The sequence below is a fragment of the Phaethon aethereus genome (genome assembly GCF_964289735.1).
Source record: "Phaethon aethereus genome assembly, chromosome: 2".
NCBI lineage: Eukaryota > Metazoa > Chordata > Aves > Phaethontiformes > Phaethontidae > Phaethon > Phaethon aethereus.
The window spans coordinates 164,576,279-164,586,808 of NC_138582.1; the positions used below are offsets into that span (position 1 = coordinate 164,576,279).

A 10,530-nucleotide genomic window follows, 5' to 3' on the forward strand; every position below is an offset into this window, starting at 1 on the left:
AAGGCCATTCAACACTTTTTTGTTTTTTTCAGAACAAGTAACAGAAGTGTATTTTTCACAACTGTAAAATACCAGATGATATTACAGATTATGAAAACAAAGCAATACTTTGGGATACTGCTCTTCTGGGTCGCACAGCAGTTTTACCTGGCCCAGTAGTGTATTTGACAGCAGCCAAAATCAAATCAGCTCGGATCAGACTTCAGAAGACATTCCTATTACATGCATTTATGTGTTTCAGAACTCTGAGGACTTTCCTGAAGTATCAAATTCCAATTCTTTTTCAAGTTATAAGGAAACATACTTTTTCTCTTTGGTCAGGGTGATCAGCTATGAAGAAGGGAAAGCTTTAGCAGAATCCTGGAATGCAGCTTTCTTGGAATCTTCTGCTAAAGAAAATCAGGTAATGGATTTAAGATTATTCGAATAGCAGTGTAATGGAATGACTCATAGTTTCACTTAATAAAGGAAGCTAAAATGTTTGTGTGTACTTTGCAGATACTTTGAGTAGATGGTTGGAAACAAAATGGCTGTCTGCATTCAGGTTTATGTATACAAGTTTTTCCATGCAACTGTAAAAGGAAGGAGAAAGTGAAGAACTGAAAGTTAAGCTTACAATGAATCATAGAATGGTTTGGGTTGGAAAGGACCTTAAAGATCATCTAGTTCCACCCCCCCTGCCATGGGCTGGGACACCTTCCACTAGACCAGGTTGCTTAAAGCTCCATTCAGCCTGGCCTTGAACACTTCCAGGGAAAGGGCCTCCTCAACTTCTCTGGGCAACCTGTTCCAGTGCCTCACCACCCTCATAGTGAAGTATTTCTTCCTTATATCTAATGTAAATTTACCCTCTTTCAGTTTCTAAAACCATTAGCCCTTGTCCTGTCACTACATAGCCTTGTAAAAAGTTTTCTTGTAGGCCCCCTTTAAATACTAGAAGGCTGCAATAAGGTCTCTCCTGAGCCTTGCCTTCTCATCACTCACCAGTGCGGCACTGGTGAGGCCACACCGTGAATAATGTGTTCAGTTTTGGGCCCCTCACTACAAGAAGGATGTTGAGGTGCTGGAGCGTGTCCAGAGAAGGGCAACAAAGCTGGTGAGGGGTCTGGAGGACAAGTCTTACAAGGAGCAGCTGAGGGAACTGGGGTTGTTCAGTCTGGAGAAGAGGAGGCTGAGGGCAGACCTTACTGCTCTCTACAACTACCTGAAAGGGGGTTGTGGTGACGTGGGTGTTGGTCTCTTCTCCCAACTAACTAGTGATAGGACAAGAAGAAATGGCCTCAAGTTGCACTAGGGGAGGTTTAGACTAGATATTAGGAAAAATTTCTTTACAGAGAGAGTGGTCAAGCATTGGAACAGGCTGCCCAGGGAGGTGGTGGAGTCGCCATCTCTGGAAGTGTTCAAAAAACGTGTGGATGTGGCGCTTCAGGACATGGTTTAGTGAGCATGGTGGCATTGGGTTAACGGTTGGACTTGATGATCTTGAAGGTCCTTTCTGACCTTAATGATTCTGTGATTCTCCGGGCTGAACAACCCCAATTCTCTCAGCCTGTCCTCATAGGAGAGGTGTTCTGTGCCTCTGAGCATTTTGTGGCCTCCTTTGGACTTGCTCCAACAGGTCCATGTCTTTCCTGTGCTGAGAGCTCCAGAACTGGACATAGAACTCCAGGTTGGGGGTCTCACTGGAGCGGAGTAGAGGGGCAGAATCCCCTCCCTCGACCTGCTGGTCACAGTGCTTTTGGATGCAGCCCAGGATACGGTTGGCCGCCTGGGCTGCCAAGCGCATGTTGCCGGCTCATGTCCAGCTTCTCATCGGTCAGCACCTCTAAGTCCTTCTCGTCAGGGCTGCTCTTACTGGACATAGCAGAATGGTTAGTGACAACTAAAACTTACAGTGGGTGGAAGAGGGTTTGTGATCTGCTGCAGTTACCTTAAATAGGAGATCATTGCCTTTGCAGAGGAGTGAGTTGGTATAAGGGGACAAACCTCATGTTTTAAGGTGCTAGGCAAGGCTGGGTCTCTCTAATGTGGGGGTTAATAATTTTGTGGGTCCATGGAAAACAAACAAGCAGACAAAAAAAGACCACCAGAAAAGTGTGAGGCTGTCATATACTACTGCGATACAGCTGTAGTAAATTTGCACAATCTGACCCAATGCAACCCACACACATTTACACTTGTTGGTTTCCTATCGCAGAAAGAAACTGTTTAATTATATGTTAAATAGCATCTTGTTCGTGGTTGCTGTAACTAACTTTTCTTTAAAATGCCTCCTCAATACGTTCTAGTATTTGAATTTGTTCCTGTGGCTGTTAAGAATACTTTGTTATTGATTTGACACCTTGCTTATCTGAGCTGCAAGACCTTCCTAGTTTGGGCTTGAAGGAATGGGTAACAGCTGTGGACTGGGGTGGGGGGTATGTCTTTTTCCTCTCTGCGTTTTGGTCTTTCCTCCCCGTTCTTTCTGTATTTTTTTTCTATAGGTCTCAACATTGTCAAAGGTTTTGCTCTTCTGAAAATACAGACATATGATAAGGTCAAAGGCTTGTTTTAAACAAATGAGTCCTTATGCAGAAGAAAAGCTTACATTGTCTCATTTAACCTAGTGTATCACATCCTTGGCCTCCTTGATAACATCAGCACAATCAAAAGGTCAATCCTATAGCTAGGACAGGACCTGTTGAAAGCAGCCTTTCTTTCCCTCTCCCCCATCCCCAAAAGCAAAACAAATAGCTTTTGTCTGATGTCAGTTGTCAGCAATTCTATGAGGTACTTGAGTAAAGATGGATTTTCCCTGGAAGAAAAACTTGGAGGGTTTTTTTTTTTTTTTTTTGTACAGATACAGAACACTTGGAGTTAGTTTATCAGTACTTTTGTTTCTGGCTAAGACTTGCATTAACTCTGTCAAAATTGGGCATAATGAAAGCATGAAATTTCTCAGTATCTTCTCTGTACTGCTGGAGAGCTTCAAACGCATACCCAAGGAAACTAAAGTGTAAAAAATTAACAAGTTAAAAGCATCTGATCTTTTCCCCCCGCTTTATTTTAAACTACTTAATGCTTCTGGATTAGGCAAAGCTATTGCCTGTACCCTTTTTCTTTTGGCATATGTTCTCAGTGTGTAACAGTGTAGCAATTCATATCTAGCAGAATATCTTACTGATAAAGGCTATATTTATGCAAAGAAGCTACAAGCTTTATATGATGCTTGGCATGTCTCGCGTGTTGCTGTACTAACAAAGTCCGATTGACTGCTGTGTATTTGTGTCTGTTCCTTGGTCTTAGACTGTATTAAGTTATGCTGCCAGCTGAAATTTGTATAGCAAACTTTGTAGCTTTTCAGGGAAATCGAAATCACAATTGTATGTCAAATATTCAAAAATCTGTACAGTCTTGTACAAATTCTTCAAAAATTCAGAAGTTGTATTCATTCTTGCTGTCAAAGGTCTTCTTACCAGGACTTCCTTTCAGCAGGATCCCTCAGACTAGCAGTCATGGGTTGCTGTAAATTCTGTCCCTCTGGAGTCAGATGCAGGTTGTTAAGCAGATGCTTGAACACAATTCCTCCTTCATGCCTCTTACTTAATACACTTGGTAAATTTGCCTGGCCTCAGAAATTTGGGAGATCATGTATCACTTCTGAGATGGGTGCCTGCAGCATGTGACCATCTTTCAGGCTCTCTGGCATGCTTCCTTTGGAGGCTTGGGATGTACAGAAGAAAGTGTGGAGGAGCCTGAAACTGGAGCGGCTGCCTTTAGTCTTCTTGCATATGGTTGCAGGGGAGTGCTCACCTCTGAAGAGGTGGAAGATTGAGCTTTGAGAGCAAAGTGTGGTGTCTAGAGCTGTGAGGTGCTAGGGGGAACAGGAGACACCAGGCATTGTAGCATCCCTTCCTATGAGTTAGACCAGGAGCACTTCTGAACTCATGCAGTTTTCTCCTCCAAATCCTAATTTGACAGGATCAAGACAGCTGATACATAGACCTCTATCAAGACAGGGTATCTTCTCTTACTCTGAAAATGTCTCTGGTTTTGGGGGGGAAAAGGGTTTATTTTGAACTTGGTAGCAAGGTGTGTTGTCATTTTCCTGGTACTTGAATGTTCACTTTACGTAAATCATTACTGGAAAAAGAAGTCTGTCTGCACTTGGAGGTTTATTGAAATATTCCCCTGTACTGGCTTGGTACAGCAAATGTAACTTGTCTATCAAGATTAGGTCTAAACTCCTTCCAAAACTGCTTTGGATTCTGCTTTACAGAAAGCTAATTTGATGCTTAAAGGGATGGGCTGGACTGGATTGTGAAGTTAGAGCTTAAGAACTTCAGCAGAGAGCCCAAACCTTCCTGGCTGGAGGGGGCGGGAAGTCTGTTAATCCTTTCTCTCTGAAACTTAGCTATCTGTATTTGGTGGATGTGGAGCAATCTGGTATTGTGGTCTGAAATTGGTTTGGTACATGACGTTTTTCACAGCAGGAGGGAGAGTAGGTCTCCTTGCTACAGGGTTAGACCAAACTCGATCAGCTATGTGGTCTATCCTTCATAACAGCTCTGTTTGCAAGGAACTGCTGAAACCAGGGGAGGTATTCCCTTGTAACAGGTTCTCATAGGAAAGTCTCCTTTCCCCCTGAAAGGGGGTGGGAGAGCCTTGACTCCTCTTTCTTCCTGCTTTGGCCAAAAAAACCCCAAAATCCACAACCTTTTTGGAGCATCTGTGAGAGTCCTAGGAGCATGGCACTACTATATTGGGCAACTGAAGTAGATTAACTTAAGGAAACTAGTCCTGTTCTGCCAGGAGTTACCAAAAGATACCACATTCCAGTAAAGGACATGACTATAGAATAGATGGAAACCAAGAGAGGCAAAAGTCAAAGCTGCAGTGAGAATAAATGGTAGCAGCTGGCAGGAGTTCCCAAGGTCAAATATATTTGAGGCTATGTATCGGCTCCTCCAGACAAGGGTGACCTTGTAGGACTTTCAGAGGAGCGTGCGTATCAGCAACATATCAGTCATCTAAGGAAATCCCTGGGTTTTGAGAAGGCAATTCAGAGACTCAGTGGAGAAGATCTCTTTTAGATTACTGCTGGACTATTACTGTCATATCTACTCAAGCTGCTTAACTATTACCAGATATGTTGAACTGCTTTGGCTAACTTCAGCAATGTTGAGCCTTAATCCTAGTACAATAAAGCGGTAACTGTTTGAAATACAACCGGCATCCAAATTGGTCTTAAATCCAGTTGAAGCTGTGAGCTAACTTTTACTGGAAGAATTTAGGGAGTAACAAGCAGCCAGGACTGCGTTCATCCAGTTACCCAAAATTGATAAACTTGTTTCAGAAGGGGCAAGGAAATAACAACAAAAAAAAAAAAAAAAAAAAATCTACTTGTGGTGGGTTGACCCTGGCTGGACACCAGGTGCCCACCCAAGGTGCTCTATCACCCCCTTCCTCAGCTGGGCAGGGGAGAGAAAATATAACGAAAGGCTCAGGGGTCAAGATAAAGACAGGGAGAGATCACTTACCAGTTACTGTCACTAGCAATACAGACTCGACTTGGGGAAAATTAATTTAATTTATTGTCAAGCAAATCAGAGTAGGATAATGAGAACTAAACCCAAATCTTAAAACACCTTCCCTCCGCCCCTCCCTTCTTCCTGGGCTCAACTTCACTCCCCATTTCTCTCCCTCCTCCCCCCGAGTGGCGCAGGGGGACAGGGAATGGGGGTTGTGGTCAGTTCATCACACCTGGTCTCTGCCGCTCCTTCCTCCTCAGGGGGAGGACTCCTCACCCTCTGCCCTGCTCCAGCGTGGGGTCCCTCCCACGGGAGACCGTCCTCCACATGAGTCCTTCCCATGGGCTGCAAGTTCTTCACAAGTTGCTCCAGCCCGGGTGCCCCCATGGGTGCCATCCTTCAGGAACAGGCTGCTCCAGCCTGGGCCCCCCACGGGTGCTGTCCTTCAGGAACAGGCTGCTCCAGCGGGGTCCCAGGTCCTGCCAGCAAACCTGCTCCAGCCGGGGCTCCTCTCTCTCCCCATGGGGCCACAGGCCCTGCCAGGAGCCGGCCCCAGCGCGGGCTGCCCACGGGGTCACGGCCTCCTTCGGGCATCCCCCTGCCCCGGCGTGGGGCCCTCCCCGGGTGCGGGTGCGGATCTGCTCCCCCGTGGAGCTCCATGGCCGCAGGGGCACAGCCGGCCTCCCCAGGAGCTTCCCCAGGGGCTGCCGGGGACCCTCTGCTCCGGCACCTGGAGCCCTCCTGCCCCTCCTGCTCTGGGCTGGGGGCTGCGGGGCTGCTCCTCTCACAGATTCTCACTCCTCTCTCTGGCTGCCATTGCTGTTTTTAAGGCTTTTTTTCCCCCTTCTTAGCTCTGTTCCCCCAGCAGCGCTACCACCGTCACTGACGGGCTCGGCCTTGGCCAGTGGTGGGTCCATCTTGTAGCCGGCTGCACTGGCTCTGCCGGACACAGGGGAAGCTTCTGGCAGCTCCTCACAGAAACCGCCCCTGCAGCCCCCCCACTACCAGAACCTTGCCAGGCAAACCGATACACTACTTCGTGCCAAAACAGAGCTCCCTTAAAAAGGAATTGCTTGGGCATCGCTTCTTTTTCAAGGGTAGCTTCATCATCAAGCTCAAGAAGATGCAGTGCTCGGTACATGCTTCAGAGCGGTTTGGGATCTTAGCCCCCTGGAGGGGTCTGACCTATTTACCTGGGAGTGTGTTTGGACTGGCAAAGGATTGGGAGAGAAAAACCTCTCTTCCTTACCTGACTATTCTTTTAAGTTCCTTTACCCAGCTCTGGGCCAAGATAAACCAGTAGTATGAGGAGTTGAGAATTTCCTCTTAGAAATAAAAAAAAAAAACAAAACAGTTGCATAGTTGAAAAATACAACGTGCCGAAGGAGGAGCTGGGTTTGGGTGTTTGCACCTTCCTGTGCTGGCTCCTGGCAGCGTGTTCCTGACTCCCCACTCGTGCAGAGCTGGTCCCTCCCAAGCTGTCTGTCCGCGCACACCACGGGGCACGTCTGCAGAAGCGGTTGAGCTTCTGGTGTCTCTTGCATGGTGTGAAGCTCTGTAGGCAGCGTGCGTTGCCCAGGCAGACATCTATTTTGTTTCCTCAGGGGAGAAGGGTAGAAGAAAGCCAGATGGCTTTCTGTAGGCTAGGTGCGACCCACATTCTGCAGTTGGGCCATATAGAGACAGATGCATATAAAGTCTGGCAGCGTTCTTTATTCCTTGTCACAAAACACAGCTTCCTGCTTTGTTTAAAAGCTCGTTCTAAAATTCTTCAGCATATTTGGGCTGAATTACAAATTCCTGAGGGTTAACTGTAGGACAGCGATTAAACCTTCTCAGTGAATACATGTTTCTGTGAAATGAATTAACAAGCCCTGTGAGCTCCTATGTCCTAGTGTTTCAAACAGCACGTCTTTGACAGAGAATGTACAGCTTCTTGGTTGACAGAAAATTGTGGAGGTTTTTTAATGGGTGCTTTGAGGTAGGGGTATAAAGAACTTGTGCATTAAAATTAAACCATTGAAAATTTCAACTCAAGTAAGGAAACATTGGCACCGCATATTTGTAAATCAGTGTATCACCAAGGTTTGATTAAGGGAAGCTCTTCATTAGTGGAACCAGTTTGGTAGCAACTGCAGTCCTGACCATGGTTCTCCTAGAGTCTAATTTGCCCAGGAAATGTGTTTTATCATTACTGGACTAATGAGCCACTTCTGCCAGGTTCTATTGGGATTGCAGGGAAACTCCCATTATACAGGGGAATACTCTTATTTCCAGTTGATGAAGTATTTTAAATAGTTCCAGAGATAGTAGTGTGCACAAACAGTATAAATAAGGGAAACTTTAAAATTCAGTCTAATCTTAAGATTATTGTGGGGCTACTTCAGTCAGTGGGATTAATTTGGAAGTGATCCAGTTAATAATTACACCTTGTGGAGGTGGAAAAACATCTGTCAGGTCAGAACACATAGTCATAAATCACAGGGCATTTTTCAGCCTGATGATTAACACCAACAAAACCCCCTTGTCTTCTTTTGTAATATAACTGCTTTTATATAATGAATATACTTTCCTTCTTAAGGAGTGTATGCTTGGAATTCATGAAACGGATGGTTAGGGGTTAGATATACTTAAAATGTCATGTCTGAGATATCAGGAGATTATTTCCAAGTTGAAGATTTGCATGCTGAAGTACTGATCATATGGTGAATCTTCAGCGTGAAAACACCGGAGAGAAGAGAAGCTCTTTAGAATTGTCCTTGGCTGTAGTACAGATTTATTAAATTGCTTCTAGGCAATCTCAGATGTTGCATGTTGCAGTTGTAGTTTCTGTGTGTTCTGATGGAGGCTAGGGTACAATTTTGAAACCCTTAAAGCTAAGTGAATCCTGAAAATACCAGATTAACAGTGCAAGGTATTTACTAAAAGTAGCATTCATGATGTTGTCCCAGACACCTCACTCTTCCCGTTTTCAGTATCCTTAAAAACAAACTAACAAAACCCCACCATATGCTTAATGGAACTCTTCCAGATCTCCTGAATCGCTCAAGTGGTCTGACATCCTTTCTTAATGTCTCTGCTCCAGTTAAACTTATTTTCATGGGAAGTTGTGTCTTTCCATCCCAGGATTTTTAACTTGCACTCACCAGCATGCGTGTGTCTGGGGAAGTATCGCCCTTCTGAGCCCCTGCGCCCCGTGTCATCACCTCGAGTTTCGGTAGGGGAGAGCCTTTTACCCAGACTGCTTGATGCTCAATGTGGTGGGAGGAGGCTCGGTGTAGACCAAGCGGAGTTGAAAGCAGAGGGAGCGACTTCTGCTCTGAGAGCACTTACTGCATTCCCCTCAAGGAGCGAGGGTTCTGTAGCGCTTGTGTGGCTCGCGATTATGCGGAGGACTCTGATACAGTCCTCTGTGTCCCATACAGTAAGCTGGGATGTTTGTGTGAGCCTGGCCATGTTAGCCATGGCTAGCCTGTAGTTCAGCTGTTTAAAATATAAACTCCCTTTCTCTCAGAAGGACTTGATCAAAGGATACCGCTTAATATTAGGCAGCGGCTGGTCTGGCTCGTGTTTTCCCCTTCTGTTCTTGCACCGTGTCTAATACTGGTCTTACAATAGGTGAGATGAGAAAATCAAGAATATTTAAGTAACCTTCATACTGAGCTGTGCAAAGTTAGTGTTTAGAGCTGAAAAAGCTGCTGCCTTCTGTACTTACTTGGAATCTTGAAGATTACTTAGAGGAAATGAATTGGTTTGTTCTCTGGAGCAGCACAGCATCAAAATCCCCAATGCTGTCAGTCACTCAGCACAAGCTTACTATTTAAAATAAAGCTGAATTATAGTTATTAGCTCTGTTGTGAGTATGGCTTAGTTTAAACTTGCCCTCGCTGCAGTGATAGAGAAAATAGTTGAGGATTGCTGTGGAGAAGGGAGTTACACTTCTCCCAAAACGTTGTCTTCGAAACTGAAATTACCATATTTTCCCTCTTTGATTTTGGAGTAAGTGTCGGATGTGCATTTATCTGTCGGTGTAGCCAGTAAAAATGCTAACATTGCTTTACTATTAATTTTTCAGTGAATGGGCGGTTTCTTCTTACCTACTAACCTTGTACTCTCTCTTTGCAGACTGCGGTTGATGTTTTTAAGAGGATAATTTTGGAGGCAGAAAAAATCGATGGGGCAGCTTCGCAAGGGAAGTCTTCATGCTCAGTAATGTAATTCCACTGCAAAACCTGAAAACACTGGGAATACATTCTACCTGAAGAAGCAAAACTGCCCATTATCTTTAAGGATAAACTATGCTTCTTTTTTTTTTTTTTTTTTTTTTTTTTCTCCTTCTGTTAACCTGAAAGATAAACAGTTGGTTTGGAGCCTTTCCCTTCAGATTATGTTAAACTCTGACTCCTGTGCAAATGGCTTCACTTCCATTTTCAAATTTTAAGCAATCATATTTTCAATTTATATATTGTATTTCTTAATATTATGACCAAGAATTTTACTGGCATTAATTTTTCAGTGTAGTTTGTTGGTTAGAATAATCATCAAAATGATGCATATTGTTACACTACTATTAACTAGGCTTGGATATCAGTGTTTCTTTGTGTTAAATGTATACTTGTAAATAAAATAGCTGCAAACCTTAAATGTTCTGTTTATAATTTTTGGTTGATTACTCCATATCAGCATTTTTTTGTGAAAAATACTCACCTGCTGACCTTAAGAGGGAGGTGTGAGATCCTTGGAGCCAGTGGATTGTTTGACTGTTGCTTGGGAAGTTGTGAGCCGTCCGAACCATTTTTGCTACTAGAACTCCAGGCTGGCCGAGCAGCTCAGCTCTGCTTTGTGCCTGGGAAGTGTTCCCCTGTGTTCATGGGAAGGAGGCACAAGTGACGCCTTTGATTTGGAAGGGAAGGCTTGGGTTTTCAGTCAGACAACCTGCACGGTATTTCTCCTCTGTAACAAGAGTTACAGAGTAAAATATATGCAGATCTGGCCCAAGTAACAGACTGGTACACACCTG

At 44.6% G+C, this 10,530-nt stretch overlaps 1 protein-coding gene across 1 annotated transcript in view; it reads left to right on the top strand.

The window, feature by feature from the left end:
• RHEB (Ras homolog, mTORC1 binding) overlaps positions 1–10,253 on the top strand; it is a gene marked incomplete at its 5' end in the record, with an annotated part of 44,634 nt that extends 34,381 nt beyond the window's left edge. Inside the window, 2 exons of the mRNA XM_081996820.1 lie at positions 322–403; positions 9,636–10,253. Of these exons, the coding sequence (XP_081852946.1) occupies positions 322–403; positions 9,636–9,728 (175 nt within the window). The 3' untranslated portion in view covers positions 9,729–10,253. The remainder of the gene's footprint in view (positions 1–321; positions 404–9,635) is intronic.
• Positions 10,254–10,530: the final 277 nt, after the last annotated feature.